Here is an 18,380-nt window from a genome sequence, read left to right as displayed (position 1 = left end):
AACTAATGTTTCAGCAAAGTGATCTTTCTACTTACAGTCCTCGAATGTCTATAAATTGGCAGCAGTGTGGAGAAAGCATAAAAATGATTGTTGAAAAGGTGTCTTGTTATATGAATTTACTTTTCTTCTGAGTAAACAGTGATCCTGACCATGTGTTTTGTTCTTATTTTATTTTTTTGGCCACACTGTTCAGCTTGTGGGATCTCAGCTTCCCAACCAGGGATAGAACCCAGGCCCTTGGCAGTGAGTGCATGGAGTCCTCAGCTCTGGACCACCAGGGAAGACCCTGGCCATGTGTTTTAAAGCTTACCTTCATTCTTGCTTTTTTGTCAACTTCTCCAGAGCACATAAAACCTTCAAGGAGAAAGACTCATGCTTTGTTTTATTGACTCGGATTAAAAAATGTTTTTAAAACATTTAAGAAATGTTAAAAGCATTATATATTTTCCTTTCTTCTTTGTTTCAGTTCACAGCCCAAGTAGAAAATATGAAGAATACAAAAGAGCATAGAGAGGAAAATAACAACAAAATGAACTTACTGTTCACATGATCCAGAAAGCAAGCTTCTCACTTAGCATTAGGCCTACCTGAGTTAGTTGAGTTAATTAAGTGAGGGGAGTTTGACATTAAGCCCTCCTATCAAGTGCTCCTCACTGATTTTCATAAGGCTTACCTGGGCTGGAATTGCAGCTGATGGGAATGAGCCTCTTGTCCAGTGCCTACCTACACTTAATTAAGATGTAACTGACATGCAACATTATATCAGTTTCAGATGTAGGACATCATGACTTGATATACGTATACATTGTGAAATGATCATCATAGTAAGTCTAGTTAACATCTGTCACCACACAAAGTTACAATTTTTTTTTCTTGTGGTAACAACTGTTATGATTTACTCTCTTCAGTTCAGTTCAGTTCAGTTTAGTTCAGCCCCTCAGTCGTGTCCGACTCTTTGCAACCCCATGAATTGCAGCATGCCAGGCCTCCCTGTCCATCACCATCTCCCAGAGTTCACTCAAACTCATGTCCATCGAGTAGGTGATGCCATCCAGCCATCTCATCCTCTGTCGTCCCCTTCTCCTCCTGCCCCCAATCCCTCCCAGCATCAGAGTCTTTTCCAATGAGTCAACTCTTCGCATGAGGTAGCCAAAGTACCAGAGTTTCAGCTTTAGCATCATTCCTTCCAAAGAACACCCAGGGCTGATCTCCTTCAGAATGGACTGGTTGAATCTCCTTGCAGTCCAAGGGACTCTCAAGAGTCTTCTCCAACACCACAGTTCAAAAGCATCAATTCTTCGGCACTCAGCTTTCTTCACAGTCCAACTCTCACATCCATACATGACCACTGGAAAAACCATAGCCTTGACTAGATGGACCTTTGTTAGCAACTTTCAAATAAGAGACAGTGTTATTGACTGAAATCACCATGCTGTACATTACATCCCATGGCTTATTTATTTTATAACTGGAAATTTGTACCTTTTGACTCCTTTCACCCAGTCCTGCCCCCTGCCTCTGGCAACCACCAGTCTGTTCGCTATATCTGAGCTTGGTTTGGGGTTTTTTGTTTGTTTGTTTTAGATTCCATGTAAGTGTGAGATCATACAGTATTTAATTTTTGTCTGGTTTATTTCACTGACCATAATGACCTCAAGGACCCTCCATGTTGTTGCTAATGGCAAGATTTCCTTCTTTTTGTACACCGAATTTTCATTATGCTCTTATCAGTTGATGGACGTTTAGGCTGTTTCCATATCTTGGCTATTGTAATAACACAGCAGTGAACATGGGGTGCATATATCCTTTTTAAATTTTATTTATTTTATTTTTGGCTGCTCTGGGTCTTCCTTGCTGTGCACGGGCTTTCTTTAGTTGTGGCAAGCAGGGGCTACTCTCTAGTTTCAGTGCAAGGGTGCTCATTGCAGGGGCTTCTCTTGTTGTGGAGCACAGGCTCTAGAGTACCTGGCTTCAGTAGTTGCAGTACGGGCTCAGTTTGTGGCCGCATGGCACATGGAGTCTTCCTGGACCAAGGATTGAACCCATGTCCCCTGCATGGCAGGCAGATTCTTAACCACTGGACCACAAGGGAAGTCCTATATGTCTTTTCAAGTTAGTGTTTCTGTTTCCTTCAGATAAATACCCAAACGTTGAATTGCTGTATAAACAGAGTCTTCAGTTGTTAGGAAAGTAGCTTTGTATTAACCCTGCTGGGCCTCTTTGTAGATAAGAGTATTTCCTGGCTTAGGCAGATAAACTTCCTCCAATCACTCCAATCAGAGAAGGTGGAGAAAAATCTGTGTTGGTTTGCCAGGGCTACCATAGCAGAATACCACAGACTGGATGCCTTAAACAATGTATTTCTCACAGTCCTAGAGGCTGAAAGTCCAAGGTCAAGGTGTCAGCAGGTCTGCTATCTTCTAAGGCCTCTCTCCTTGGCTTGCAGGTGGCTGTCTTCTCCTTCTTACATCTTCACAGGCTCTTCCCACTGTGAGGAAATACTGATTTCTCTTCTCTTGGGATGAAAATAAGAACAGTAATCAGCTAGTCCCTTAAGACTGATTTAAGCACATTGATTTATCCAAAGACTATACAGTCTTAGAATTGGACCAGACCTTCGACCAGCATCTTACCCAGTCTCCTATCCATACAAGAGGCCTTGCTTTCACCTCCCTTCTAGTGGTCATCCAGCCTGCCTGGCATTTCCAGAGGTGAAAGCTCAACTAGTTCGCGTCATGTCCTATGACATCTTTAATCAGCTCTCATTACTGGGCCAATACATGTGCCTCCCTGTTACTTCTATGCAACTATGTTGGGTCTTCCTTTTGGAAAAGCACTGAACACATCTTTTTAGTCTATGCAGCAGCAATTAAAGTTCGTTTTTTTTTTTGTTTTTGTTTTTTTAATGAACGTCACCACTGAAAATGGTCTTCTCAGAACTCGACACTCTCAGTTCTTGCAATGTTCCTCATATGAATTGGCTCTTAGACTGTCTACCATCCAGCCTTTTTTAGATTTTCTCAGGTTCATTCATGCCCCTCTTAAAATCTGAACCCCCTAATTGAAACCCATACTTAAACTGTGGTTCTTCTTGACAGACTATTACCTCCTGTGATCTAGACATTGTCTCACTTCTATTAATGAAGATTCATTTACATAAACTATTTTAGTATCTGCTTCTCACTATAGGTTCCTGTTGAGCTTTCCATCAGAAACTACAAATATGCATGCTGAGTCATGTCCATCCATCCCTTTGTGACACCACAGACTGTAACCTGCCAGGCTCCTCTGTCCATGGGATTTTCCAAGCAAGTGCTAGAGTGGGTTGCCATTTCCTCCTCCAGGGTAGGTTAATGTTGAGCTTTCCATTAGAAGGAACATCTAAAGCCTACTTCATCTTTCCACACAAATAGCCATCTTGAGGTCTCCCCCATTCTGTGTTTGTGTAATTGATTTATTGAACCTGACTGCAAGGCCATATGTTTATCCTTTTTATACTTAAGTGTAGTTTTCAGCTACAACAGAAATAATTTTTGAACTTTGAGTATCATCCATTATATTGGGCTTGGCTGAGTCCCTTCACTGTTCACCTGAAACTGTCACATTGTTAACTGGCTATATATCCCAATACAAAATTTAAAGTTTAAAAAAAAATTTTTGTTTGGGTTTTTCTGTAACATATTAAACCTGATGAAAAACTCAAATGAACATTTTGCCAACCCAGTGTTTATTATTCCTCTGTGCATTGTGTCGGCTGCAAAATTAATATATTTTTACTGAATTTCTGAAAATTAAGATTGATAAATCTTAAGCCTTAAAGAGGGCTTCTCCGGTAGCTCAGACAGTAAAGAATCCAGCACCAGCAGTAGCAGTGCAGGAGACCCACGTTCAGTCCCTGGGTCAGGAAGATCCCCTGGAGGAAGGAAGGACAACTCACTCCCACATTCTTGCCTGGAGAATTCCATGGACAGACTATGGGGTCGCAGAATCGTACACAACTGAGCGACTAACACTTTCACTTTTACTTTCAAGACTGATCAGAAAAGGTGCATGAACAAGCCACTGATCAGACCTCTATGAGAGTTCCCTTCAGGTGGACGCTGACTATTAACTGGCACTCATGGATATATTTGGTCAAGCAATTGCAAATCTGTCTCTATGATCACCTAGATTTTCACAGTTGTTATGAAAAGCTTTATTCTGTAGATTATGAATTGTGTGTATGAATGCCAAATAAAAATAATGCTTATGATTCAGTATTAAATTTACTGAAGGTGTTTATAAAGAAGTAACAAAATTAGGCATTTAAGGCTGACTAAAGAGGAAAATGTGCGGGGCTTCCCTGGCAGTCCAGTGGTTAAGACTCTGCACTTCCACTGCAGGAGGTGGGGATTCCATCTCTGGTCAGAAGAACTAAGGAAAGAAAAAAGAGGAAATTGTGGACCAATTCCCTAGCCAAGTTATAACAGTGATAGCACATAGACTTAAGACTATAAAGCCACCATCTAGCAACAAAGCCTGCAATAGAGGAGCTATTTGCTCTCAAATTGCAACTGTCTTATAGTGGTTATTTATGATTATTTATAAATAATTTATATATAAAATATTATACATATAAATATATATTGTATATATTATATAATTATATTATGTATTTTATATATTATATTAATATATAAATATAGTTGTAAATAATTATATATTTATATATATACTATATATATAGTATATATAGTATATATATATATTATATAATTATATATACTATAATGTATATTATATATAACTATATATATAATTATATAAAATATATATAATTATATATATTTATATATACTATAATATATATAAATATATATTCGTGAGACATTCATGAATGCCCTCAAAGGTAACTCAACTCTCATTGGTCAGGCTTTCCACTGAGTGCCTATCCCAACCCCTTCTTGAGCCCTCCCCTCTCTTCACTATCTGCAGAATTCTCACCCCTTTTCTCATCTTCCATAGTACAATAGTCAACCCTCGCTTTGTTTCGCAATACTTTAAGACCAGTTTCTAGGACCTATCCTTTCACATCCAAATCACCCATTTAGGTCTCCAAAAAACAAAAATAAATGAGGTTCTCCATCTTAAGAAGAATTATGCTGCCACCTTAATTATGATAAAATTAATAGCTAACCTTATTTTAGCATCTGGTGTGTGTCCAGTATTGTTCTCAGCACTTTAAATGGACTAAGTATAAGGAAAAGCTCATATTCTTATGGAAAAGCTCATATGGTTTCCTCATTTATGAAGAAAATGAGTAAGAGAGATGACTGGCCATGACCAAGAGGATCTGTTTGTTTTGTTTTGTGCTTTGGCTGACCCATGCGGCTTTCAGGATCTTAGTTCCCTGACCAGGGATTAGACCCAGGCCACAGCAGTGAACGTGCCAAGCCCTAGCCGCCAGACCACTAGGGAATTCCAAGAGGTTTCCGACTTTAAAGTTACATATTTTCTGCTTTCTAACAGGATATTCTACATCCGTTTAACTGAATATTATTCTGTAACACATTCTTAAATGTAAGAAGACACTTTTTTCAGATAGTCCATTATATGTTGCTGAGTTTCATGATTATTTAATGTAATACGTTAAATCTGAAGTCAGAATGTAAAATATGATACAGAATATGACAATGTTCAGGGAGATTTGAAATTCATAAATCTGTAGATTGATTTCCATTCATCAGATGTGGAAAATTGAGCTAAACTGTCTTAAAATACCATGCATGAAAGTGTTAGTTGCTCAGTCATGTCTGACTCTTTGTGGCTCCACGGACTGTAGCCTGCCAGGCTCCTCTGTCCATGGGGATTCTTCAGGAAGAATACTGGAGTGGGTTGCCATTCTCTTCTCCGGGGAATCTTCCCCACCCGTGTCTCCTGCATTGGAGGTGGAGCCACAGGTAACGGAAGCCTACTAAAGGATGGATGTTGTTTACACTAATAACTTCATTATTAACTTAAAACCAATTGCACACTGGTGTGTCTGCTATAAATAATTAATTTTTACAAACATATAGGTGTATTATCTACTTTGAAACATGTTTGGGAAGTGGAAATAATAATTACACCAGGACCACAGAGATAAACTGAGACTGTCTTGAGCAAACAGATACATGGGTCCCTCTTAATAAAACTCAAGTTTCATGAGACTGAATGATTAGTCTCCTAATTAATCTCATTTTTAGATCCCCTTAAATGGATTAAAATAGGATTTTAAAACTGAGGCTTAGAGAAAATGTTTTCTGGTAAAGGAACATAATAGAAAGAAGAATATTGACTTTTTGTCCTAGGGGAAAGAGAACACAAAATAAATGTCAAATTTCAAATTGTCTTCTGTCTTACGTAGATGTTTTGTGGTTTACCCCTCCTCAGTCAGATTGCCTGGGAAATAATCTGGGTCAATACTGAAAATGACCATAAAAGGAAAGAATCATATATGTTAAGGAGAATATTTAAAAACATATTAAAAGACTTTCTAAACATTTAGTTAGCAGAGTTTTCAAGGCAGCCTGGGTTGTTTAACCAATACACAAAGTTCCAGAGAACCCATGTGATCTTTGAAGAGTAAAGGCTATTAATAACTATATCTGTCTTCTGTTTTTCAATTATGTTTGTTGATAACAGGTCAAGAAAATATATAAAATCTATACTATCACAGCAGAATTTATAAGGATTATGAAAGATTTCTTTAAAATTATTTTCAATGAGGGACAGAGTGAAGAGTGGATAGGGATTTCAGTCATTTGTATGCTACCAGGATTTCTCCCCCTTCCTCTTTCCCTCCCCTCCCTCCTCTCTTCCTTCTTCCATTTCTTCTTCCTTCTGTCCTTCCTCTTCCTTCTTATCTTTCTTTCTTCCTTTCTTAAAAAATTTTCCCTTTATCTCCTGAAGCCTAGAACTATACTTTGTGCTCACTAGGATGCTAACACTCGCTAATTGATTGGCTCCTTTAAAAAAAAAATGATTGACTATTTTGCTAACCTTTCAAAAAACTTCCCTTTTAACCCTCAAATTTTTATCATCCTTCCTAGCAAGATCAGCATTGTTCCACACTCTGGCCTCACACTGATGTTAGGAAGGGCCGCTAAGAGCTATCTAACAATTACTTTGTATCTCATCAAAGTAGATCCTAGACACATATCACCTATTGTTTTTTCTTGGCTACTGGACAATATCTAGTCTTCATGAAACAAACTGTAAATCCCTTTAATAAAAGTTATCCTAGATATTCTAGACCATGGGGTAGGGGTAGAGGAGCGAAGGGGAGTAAACTGTTTCTAAATTTTAAAAAGAGAAATGATATTAATAAATAACTGAGAAAGCTTCCTATCACATTTCAAATATTTCTTTCCTCCCTCAGTGAGTCAGTTTAACAGTGAATGAAAGAGAAATTCTAACACAGCCTCTGCTTGGCTTTGGTTTTTGAATCCTCGATTCACCACTTCCCTGTGCCAGATGGGATAACAAAAGCCCTCTTTCAAGGTATTATCGTTGCATGAACAGGGACACCCTTCCGTGGCCCAAGACTGGGCTCTTGTCTAACACTTGGGCACAAATGTTCCAAGGAGACACAGGTGCTGACAGAGTAAGAGAACTCACTGGAAAGGGGCACCTGGGTGGAGAACAGCAGGATAAGGGGACCCATGAGAACTGCTCTGCCACTTGGCTCACAGTCTTGGCCTTTACGGTGATGGGATTAGTTTCCAGGTTGTCTCTGGCCAATCATTCTGACTCAGGGTCCTTCCTGGTAGCACAGGGATTTCTCAGCCAAGATCGATTCCAGCGAGAAGGATTCTGGGAGGTTGGTAGGACATAGTGGTAAAGAACCTGCCTGCCAATGCAGGAGACATAAAGAGACACTGCAACCCCCCTAGTATTGTTGCCTGGAGAATCCCATGGACAGAGGAGTATGGCAGGCTGCCGTCCGTGGGGTCACACAGAGTTGGAGACAACTGAAGTGACAGCATACACACACACACACACATACACACACACGGTAGGACATATGGACTGGCATCTACTCTCTCCTTCTGACCTTTGCTGAATTCTTTCAGTTGGAGGTAGTTCAATAGGTTCCACGTTCCTTACTACTGTAGGGCAACTCATGCAAGTGATTATTGTCGAACATGGCCAGAGTGAGTGGGCTGTTTCAGTCAGTGGTTCTCCTAACATTATTACTGTGATGAAAGGATGAAATGCAAATGCAAATAAGACCCCTAGAACAGTGAGCAGCACAGAGTAAACAGTCAAAAAGCGTGTTATTCTATTTATTCTGAGATCATCTTTTCTTCGATGGTATCCACGTGGTCTCTGGTAATCCTGTCTTGTACCCAGACAGATTATGTTCGTGCCTGGGTAATGTTCTCTTAGAGATTCTCCCAAGGAACCCCAAATACTTACTCCCTGTGTTCAACAGTGCCCAGAAGGCCTTTAACAGGGAACAAAACCTCATACCTCCAGTGCCTGTGGAGGAAATCCTCCGAACTCTGGTCTTGAGGTATGAGATAGATGGACGCCCCACCTCATGTCCCCCACCCCCACCCCCCTACACACACACCCAGGGTGAGCATTGGAGTTTGTTCCCTGTGGACAGAAACTCCAAAATATCATAAAGGGACCATCGAGAGAGGAGGCTGGGCCCCTGCCCAGATAAAAGATTAGAGACCACATATTACATATTTCTCATTCTTGAAATCAAGGAGACCTTCCCAACTAGAAAGCTCCTTGGAGGTCAAAAGGGGAGTGATGTCAAATCTACCCATAGACCTCTTCGGTGGAATCCATCTTGCCTGAGAGATGTGCGTGCGTGCATGGGAGGATCCTGAAATATTCCTAATATGGATTCTCAACCAGGCAAATCAAAATGATCAGCCAAAGGACACCCAAATGAAAAAATATCCCATAAAAGTGATTCAGACTGCCACTAGGGCGTGACTCTCTCTCTGAATCCACCCATGTGTCCATCCACATGTACTGTATTCTTTTTCCTCCTAATAAACACTTGTTTCACTACTTTCTGTCTTTGTGGGAATTCTTTTCTGCCAAGCCAAAGGGCCAGGGCCTTGTCCCTGACCTCTGGTCTAGTGTCTAGGATTCAGCTCTCACTGCTGTGCCCCAACCTCAGTCTCTAGAACCAAAGCCCTTGATTGCAGGCAGAGGCCACCCCAGATCAGTCAAAACAGTATGGTTTTTTTTCCCCCCTTTTGGAGATACAGGATAATGTGTTTATTTCAGAATTACTTAAATTTAGTAACCTTAACCAACAGTGAGTTTGAAAGAAACAGTGACACTTTTGTAAGTAAGTCCCATTCAGGCCCCTTTTGTATTGACCCAAGGAAAGTTATAGTTCCACTGATTCATTTCCTGGGGATCACCAGTTTTGCACTGGTTTCCAGACACTCTCCACTTCACACCCACACACACCCCTCTGGAGATCCAAGAATAATATGTTTCTTTTGGAATTAATTAACAGATTTGGTGTGTTTAGAAGCAACAATGGCACTTTTATAAGTCCCACACAGTCCCCTTTTGTAATCACCCAAGGAAACAGAGTTCCACTGATTCATTTGAGGACCATCATTTTTCCACTGGTTTCTGGACAGTGCTTTTTCCTCTCTCTCTCTCTCTCTTTTTTTTTTTTCCTAAACAGGACTTTTTTAAAAGTGCAGTTTCTTTTTTTTTTTTTTTTAAGACATTTATTTTATTTATGGGCTACTCTTCCTTGTGGTGCTTGGGCTTCTTATTGCGGTGGCTTCTCTTGTTGCTGAGCATGGGCTCTAGCATGTGCGGGCTTCAGTCGTTGATGTGTGTTCTCAGGAGTTGCACCCTGCAGGCTCTAGACATGAGCTTAGTAGTTGTGGCACACGGGCCAAGTTGCTCTGAGAAACACAGGATCTCTCCAGACCAGGAATTGAACTCATGTCCCTTGTATTGGCCCTGGAGAAGGGAATGGCAATCCACTCCAGTATTCTTGCTTGGAGAATCCCATGTACTGAGGAGCCTGGCAGTCTACAGTCCACGGGGTTGCAAAGAGTTGGATACGACTGAGTGAGTAAGCACCCTTGCACTGGTAGGCAGATTCTTAACCACTGGATCATCAAGGAAGCCGCCCAAAAGTGTGGGTTTTGACACTGAAAAACCAGAGAATAGTGGTTTCCTTGCCTGGAGAATCCCAGGGACAGGGGGGCCACACAGAGTTGGACACGACTGAAGCGACTTAGCAGCAGCAGCAGGGGGTGATAGCAAAGACAGAAGGGGAGACAGAGAAGCAAAAAAAACCCACCATGTGTCAGGGCACCAGAACAGATATGGACCTCAGCAAAATTTCACCTACATTACTGCCTCTCAGCTATTTTATTCACCTTAAAATTTTAATGAAGGACAAAAAAAGTTACAGCAGCCCACGGGGCATTTTTGAGACACAGAAGATTATCAAGGCTGCAAATTTCCGAAGAAACATCTGGGGATAAGTTGGTGCACATGTATGAGTAGTCTGTGGTGGTTTTAAGGATTTCTTTGTATCTTGTTTCAAGAATGAAGGGTGATGTCAGTCAGTAAAAAAAAAACACAACCTACCCCCCAAACCACAGCAAATTCTAGGATTTACTGTTCCACTTAAAAAGGAAGATACATGAGAGCATAATAGATGAGTAATTCATACCTGTTTTGTTTCAAAGTTAACCTGGAGCCTTGAGGTAGACTAGTCTTTAGGCATGAATTTTTTTTACACAGTAGCTCAAAGCCTTCAATATTTAACTGCTTTTTTTTCTTTAAGAAAAAATACTTGTTAGAAAAGGTTTAAAAATAATCTCCCTGGGGAAAAAATAGGTATTACCTCATGAAAAATAAACTGAGTAAGCTGAGTTGTGAAAGCTCTACTCCAATAGCAGCGGGAGCTTTGAAGTCTCTTTCCTGGTCGGGAACACTAAATTTACAGAACAATAGGCTTCTGGCATCACTGGGCTTCCAGGTCCTCTTGCATTTAAACCTGACTTCCTGTCACTCTTCTTTCATAGGTCCTGGCATTTCCATTTTTGTGTCGGTAGTGGGGTGAGGATAGGGGTCGGGGAGAGCTTTTAGAGGTTTTAAAGGACTGTGTGTGTGTGTGTGTGTGTGTGTAAGGAGTATCTGACCTTTTTAGATCACAACAGGCAGCTGCTTTGTGCATGAGCTGTGGGTCAGGTCTTTCTAAGAAATGATTCTTGGAATAAGAATGCAGAAGGCTTTAAATGTCGGCAAAGTTGCAGGATATAAAATCAACACACAGAAATCCCTTGCATTTCTATACACTAACAATGAGAAAATAGAAAGAGAAATTAAGGAAACAATTCCATTCACCATTGCAACGAAAAGAATAAAATACTTAGGAGTATATCTACCTAAATAAACAAAAGACCTATAATAGAAAACTATAAAACACTGGTGAAAGAAATCAAAGAGGACACAAATAGATGGAGAAATATACCATGTTCGTGGATCGGAAGAATCAATATAGTGAAAATGAGTATACTACCCAAAGCAATCTATAGATTCAATGCAGTCCCTATCAAACTACCAATAGTATTTTTCAGAGAACTAGAACAAATAATTTCACAATTTGTATGGAAATACAAAAAACCTCAAATATCCAAAGCAATCTTGAGAAAGAAGAATGGAACTGGAGGAATCAACCTGCCTGACTTCAGGCTCTACTACAAAGCCACAGTCATCAGGACAGTATGGTACTGGCACAAAGACAGAAATATAGATCAATGGAACAAAATAGAAAGCCCAGAGATAAATCCACGCACCTATGGTTACCTTATCTTCGACAAAGGAGGCAAGAATATACAATGGAGAAAAGACAATCTCTTTAACAAGTGCTGGGAAAACTGGTCAACGACTTGTAAAAAAATGAAACTAGAACACTTTCTAACACCATACACAAAAATAAACTCAAAATGGATTAAAAATCTAAACGTAAGCCCAGAAACTATAGAACTCCTAGAGGAAGACATAGGCAAAACACTCTCCAACATAAATCACAGCAGGATTCTCTGACCCACCTCCCAGAATATTGGAAATAAAAGCAAAAGTAAACAAATGGGACCTAATTAAACTTAAAAGCTTCTGCACAACAAAGGAAACTATAAGCAAGGTGAAAAGACAGCCTTCAGAATGAGAGAAAATAATAGCAAATGAAGCAACTGACAAAGAATTAATCTCAAAAATATACAAGCAACTACTGCAGCTCAATTCCAGAAAAATAAATGACCCAATCAAAAAATGGGCCAAAGAATTAAACAGACATTTCTCCAAAGAAGACATACAGATGGCTAACAAACACATGAAAAAATGCTCAACATCACTCATTATCAGAGAAATGCAAATCAAAACCACAATGAGGTACCATTTCACACCAGTCAGAAGGGCTGCTATCCAAAGTCTACAAGCAATAAATGCTGGAGAGGGTGTGGAGAAAAGGGAACCCTCTTACACTGATGGTGGGAATACAAACTAGTACAGCCACTATGGAGAACAGTGTGGAGATTCCTTGAAAAATTGGAAATAGAACTACCATACAACCCAGCAATCCCACTGCTGGGCATACACACCAAGGAAACCAGAATTGAAAGAGACACGTGTACCCCAATGTCCATCGCAGCACTGTTTATAATAGCCAGGACATGGAAGCAACCTAGATGTCCATCAGCAGATGAATGGATAAGAAAGTTGTGGTACATAGACACAATGGAATATTACTCAGCCATTAAAAAGAATACATTTGAATCAGTTCTAATGAGGTGGATGAAACCGGAGCCTATTATACACAGTGAAGTAAGCCAGAAAGAAAAACACCAATACAGTATACTAACACATATATATGCAATTTAGAAAATGGTAATGGTAACCCTGTATGCGAGACAGCAAAAGAGACACAGATGTATAGAACAGTCTTTTGGACTCTGTGGGAGAGGGCAAGGGTGGGATGGTTTGAGAGAATGGCATTGAAACATGTATATTATCATATGTGAAACAAATCACTAGTCCAGGTTCGATGCATGATACAGGGTGCTCGGGGCTGGTGCACTGGGATGACCCAGAGGGATGGGATGGGGAGGGAGGTGGGAGGTTCAGGATGGGAACACATGTATACCTGTGGCAGAGTCATGTCAATGTATGGCAAAACCAATACAATATTGTAAAATAATTAGCCTCCAATTAAAATAAATAAATTTATATTAAAAGAAAAAAAAGCTCTGCTAACTCAGAGATAGGATTCTACAGTGACTACGAGCATGGAATTTGGAATCATATGCTGTGTTTTGCTGTCCTTAGTTGCTCAGTCATGTCCAACTCTTTGTGACACCACGGACTGTAGCCCACCAGGCTCCTCTGTCCATGAGGATTCTCCAGGCAAGAATACTGGAGTGGGTGGCCATGCCCTCCTCCAGGGGATCTTCCCAACCCAGGGATCAAACCCAGGTCTCCCACATTGCAGGCGAATTCTTTACCATCTGAGCCACCAGGGAAGCCCAAGAATACTGGAGTGGGTAGCCTATACCTTCTCCAGGGGATCTTCTCAACCCAGGGATCCAGCCCACATTTCCTGCATCTCCTGCATTGGCAGGCAGACCCTTTATTTTGGGCTACACTGGGTCTTCATGGCTGCACAAGGGCTTTCTGTAGTTGTGGCAAGTGAAGCCTAGTCCTCGTTTTGGTGCCCAGGCTTCTCACTGCAGTGGCTTCTCTCATCTTAGAGCATGGGCTCTAGGGCACATGGACTGCAGTAGTCACGGCATGAGGGCTCACTTGCCCCGTGACAAGTAGAATCTTCCCAGACCAGGGATTGAACCTGTGTACCTTGCATTGACAGGAAGATTCTTAACCACTGGACCACCAGAGACATCCCCATTTCCTCTATTTCTATGTCTACATATGTTTCTACACACTGTCAGCAACTAAGTTTGCTCAACCCCTTGGATTTTATATGCTGCTTCTTCGTGCCTCTAGCCCTTCTTCCTAAGTTTGTAAGAAGATGATTATTCTCTGATTGGGCTGAGATAGAGGCAAAGAGTCAGACACGACTGAGCAGCTAACACTTTCACTACTCTTTTTTTGACTAGGAAAATACAGAAAATTGAGTTCATTTTGCTTCTTTTATGAAATTTTGGGTCATATCTGTGATGAAAAGTAAATAGAAAAAGGAACACGTAACTAAAGAACAGAACCTAAGCATGTTCACCTGAATTATCTAGACAATTGTATTAATAATAGCAGTTTATGTTCTGGCCTCTGTTGGTCAGTTTAGCTGCCCCCGTGTCTCCTTCAGCCTGTGTGTGTGCTGGGAGATGGCATTGGATTACAACAAGGATCTTAATGGCCTTCAAACCACTAACAGAGTTCTCTGTTTTGCAAGTTGATAAGAGGCAGAAAGCTAGCATGCCTTTGCGTTCATTGGTTCAATGGAATTTCTTACTGAACTATTTTGTATGACATCTTGTCACTACTTATGACAATTTGCCCATTGCCTTATATACTTTAAAAGCAACTGTCGGGGGTGAGGGGAATAGAGAGGTAGTACTCGTTTTGTAACCAAGTGTTGTACTAATAATCATGTATGTATATATGTGTGGTATATAAAGAAATGCAAATGTATGTTCCTTGCCACTAAATTACTATTTTAGGGAGGTGCAGTAGAGCCAGAATAACAGATTGAGTTATAAATTGATTTTAGCCAGAGTCCAACCATCAAAGCCTCTGTTACTATAGAACAGATCCTGGGCAGAGATTAGAAGTTCTTTGTTTTATTAAAGGTAATGTAACTTTCAAGTTACAAATTGGGTGTGTTGTGGTTCTTCCCAGTGGCTAAGACGCTGAGCTTCCAATGCACATGGGTGTGGTTCGATTCCTGGTTAGGGAATCCCAGACGCCCTGGGGCTTGGCCAAAAACAAACAAAAATTGGATATGCTGCATATACATCTGTGTGTATGTGTGTATGTGTGTAAATCCTTCCCAGTGTCATAAATGTGAGGAGACGTCTAGAAATGCCTGGATGCTTGGAGGGAAATCATCTATCTCACAGTTCTATATATTCTTATATTGATGCTGAAGAAAGATAGCATTTGTTAGCTAAAAAACTAAACTAAAAAGGACCAGGGAATTAAAAGTACAGATTACTTTGTATAAAATAAATAAGCTACAAAGATGTATTGTACAGCACAGAGAATATAGCCAATATTTTATAGTAACTATAAATGGAGTAGTTATTGACTCACTGTGTTATACACTTGAAATTTATCTAATATTGTACATCAACTATACCTCAATTTAAAAAAAAAAAAAGCGCATGTCAAGCTATGTCACAAAGGAAAGTGAAATGACTCAGTCATGTCTGACTCTTTGCGACCCCATGAACTGTAGCCTACCACGCTTCTCCATCCATGGGATTTTCCAGGCAAGACTACTGGAGTGGGTTGCCATTTCCTTCTCCAGGGGACCTTCCTGACCCAGGGATCAAACCCGGGTCTCCCGAATTGTAGGCAGACGCTTTACCGTCTGAGCCACCAGGGAAGTCTTTCTTGGTGGCCCAATAATTAAAACTCTGCATTCCCAATGCAGGGCATTCAATCCCTGGTTAGGGAACTAAGATCACTAATGCAAAAAAAAAAAAAGCTTAAAAAAATAATCAAATCAAATTAGTGTTTTGCCTTTTACAGCTTAAAAACCTGAAAAAGTTTTCTGCATCCAAGAAATAAAACCATAGAGGGAAAAACCAATGTGAAATGAGGAAATCCAAAAGTCAAAGTGTTTGCTTCCTTTTCTCTCTGGGTCTGGGAGACAAGGTGAAACAGCAAACTCTTTAAACAGATTGCTGCACAAGAAAGGGCAAGAAGCCTTTTGTAGAAGAATTTTCACAGGAGACTAACAGGATCTTGTTGACTTCTGCAGTTATCAAACTAAATCTCACACAAAGCTCTTGGTATTAAGTTCCTGTACTTAGTTTCCACTCACAGAGGAAAGGCCTGCAGGTGTGGACCGGTGCCAATTGCAAAGCCTTCTTCGGAGGCCCTTCAGGCAAGATCCAGTCTCTGCCAGCTGTTGTCAGCATCTACCTTTTCTGTTGGTGTCCAAACCCAGCGGCTCTCAGAGCTTTCCCATGGAGACAGTCAATTGTCATCATGCCCACGGGTAGCTGAGCTGCAAAATCTGACATACCTGTCCTTCCCCTCTAAGCAGATTTTTCAAACTCTATTTATCTGAAATAGTTTTTGAGACAAACTTTTACATACCTTGGCTATATTTACTAGAGTGCTCTTGCCCCATAAGGGCCAGAGGGAAATTTGGATCATTAAAAACCATATTAAGGGGCTTCCCTGGTGGCTCAGTAGTGAAGAATCTACCTGCCAATGCAGTACACGCAGGTTCGATCCCTGGTCTGGGAAGATCCCACATGCCATGCACCATAGCTTCTGAGCCTATGCTCTAGAGCCCCAAGGGAGTGATGTGCAGCTACTTGAGCTCTTGAGCTGCAAGTACTGAAGCCCATGCGCCTAAGAGCCTTCGCAGTGAGAAGCCTGAGCACCACCACTAGAGCAAGGCCTGAGCGGCAACAAAGACCCAGTTGTTGCTGTTGTTGTTGTTTAGTGGCTAAGTGGTGTCCAACTCTTTGTGACCCAATGGACTGCAGCGTGCCAGGCTTCCCTGTCATTTCCTATCTCTCAAAGTTTGCTCAAACTCATATCCATCAAGTCAGTGATGCTATCCAACCATTTCAACCTCTGACCTCCCCTTCTCCTCTTGCCTTCAATCTTTCCCAGCATCAGGGTCTTTTCCTAGGAGTCAGCGCTTCACATCAGGTGACCACGAAAACCCCACGAACACTACAAAAAGACAAGAAGACCCAGTACAACCAATATATAAATAAAATTATTTTGAAAAACCATATTAATCCTGCCAAGTGAATAAGGACAACTAGAGCTGCCGTTTAATGAAGATTGTCAACTCACACACACACACAAAGAAAGAAAGCAGGGAAGGGTTATTTCATTTGAAAAGACCGAAATTAGTGTGCTCCCAGGTCTGGATCGGGATCCAGTCTTTCCTGCCTCAGAGAGGAGGTACCTAGGAAGGCCAGAGGGAGCCTTCAGAGCCCAGGTGAACAGACAGGCCCCTTAGAGGGGGGTGCTCTGTCCGTCCAGCCCCAGCGTTGGGAAGAGGCTTCCCGGAGAAGGCCCAGCCTGCTGAGGTGTAGTTGGACACTGGCACACTGAGAGTTGACACCCAGAAGCCCAGTACCTCACTCGCCTTCACAAAACTCAGACCAGGGCTTGGGTGAGGCTGATGTCTGTGTGGATGCCCCACCCAGCCCCCAGCCTCAGTGCTTCCCTGGTCTCTTAAAATCTCCATTAACTTCATCTAGGCCTCACTCAGCATCCCATAGTCACAACCACACTCTGACTCAGTCCTCCCATCCACCCGGTACACTCGGGGCAGCAAACCCCCGGGCTGCTGGCCTTTGGCAGTCTTAGGTCTGCGCTCGGGCAGACCAGCTGGGGCAGAGGACAGAGCCTCTCTCTCTCACACCACATTGCTCAAGGCTGCAGGGCTCCCATCAGCACACTCCGGTGTGGTCATCACCTGCCCCCAGTTCCCCTGCTTTCCTGTCTAAGTCCCACGAAGCAATAAACAGTGGAGGCACCTGCCGCATAGCTGCCGCTTGGCACAGCCTGCCTGATTCTGAGCCAGAGTCAGAGAGAGCGAGAGTCTGCCCAGCCACCTCCTCTGGGCAGGCCACCTGCCTGGCCACCCACTCCCTTTGGCTTAGCTGCACCCCTGTGGCCATAGGGAGGGGTCATAATGACCCTTCCCTTGCAACCATGTAGGGGGGGTGGGAGGGAAGTTTCCCAAAGAAAGGGGGTGTCAGGCCCCAAACCCACCGGAACTCAAGTCTCCTGGCCAGCCTGCCAAAAGTGTGTGTGATCAGTATTCTGAGACCTAGGACCAGGAGTGGAGAAGGGGATCATAGGACTGCTGCAAGGATGGCACTGATTCCCAGCTCAGGAAGATGTCAGATTCTGTGCTTCGGGCTCTTAACTGTGATGCTTCCTGTTTGGTATCAGGTGCCTCAGTCCGGAACCCTGAAGCTGTCCCACCTGCGGGAAGGAGCATACACCTTTCAGTTGACCGTGATGGACACTGCCGGGCAGAGGAGCTCCGACAACGTCTCAGTGACCGTGCTTCCCGTGGCCTTCTCCACAGGAGGTGAGAAGAAAGCCCTTCCCTCGCATTCACAGTGGCCAACAGAGGCCAGGCTGTGGATGGAAGGGTGGTGTTAAACTGGCATTTTAGGGGCTTCCCT

General features: G+C 42.0%; 1 protein-coding gene across 3 annotated transcripts in view; it reads left to right on the top strand.

Annotated features, from left to right (window-relative positions):
- The window catches only part of LRP11 (LDL receptor related protein 11), a 55,484-nt gene that overhangs the window by 10,150 nt on the left and 26,954 nt on the right, over positions 1–18,380 (top strand). For all 3 annotated transcript variants that reach the window (XM_086318242.1, XM_086318243.1, XM_086318244.1), the window contains exon 3: positions 18,142–18,283. In XM_086318242.1, coding sequence (XP_086174368.1) covers positions 18,142–18,283 — 142 coding nt within the window. The remainder of the gene's footprint in view (positions 1–18,141; positions 18,284–18,380) is intronic.

The sequence above is a fragment of the Bos grunniens genome, chromosome 9, assembly GCF_055505025.1.
Source record: "Bos grunniens cultivar Pamir isolate PY7600 chromosome 9, Bosgru_T2T1.0, whole genome shotgun sequence".
Lineage (NCBI taxonomy): Eukaryota > Metazoa > Chordata > Mammalia > Artiodactyla > Bovidae > Bos > Bos grunniens.
The sequence above is the reverse complement of the archived record's forward strand: the minus strand, read 5'-3'. Positions and strand labels throughout refer to the sequence as shown.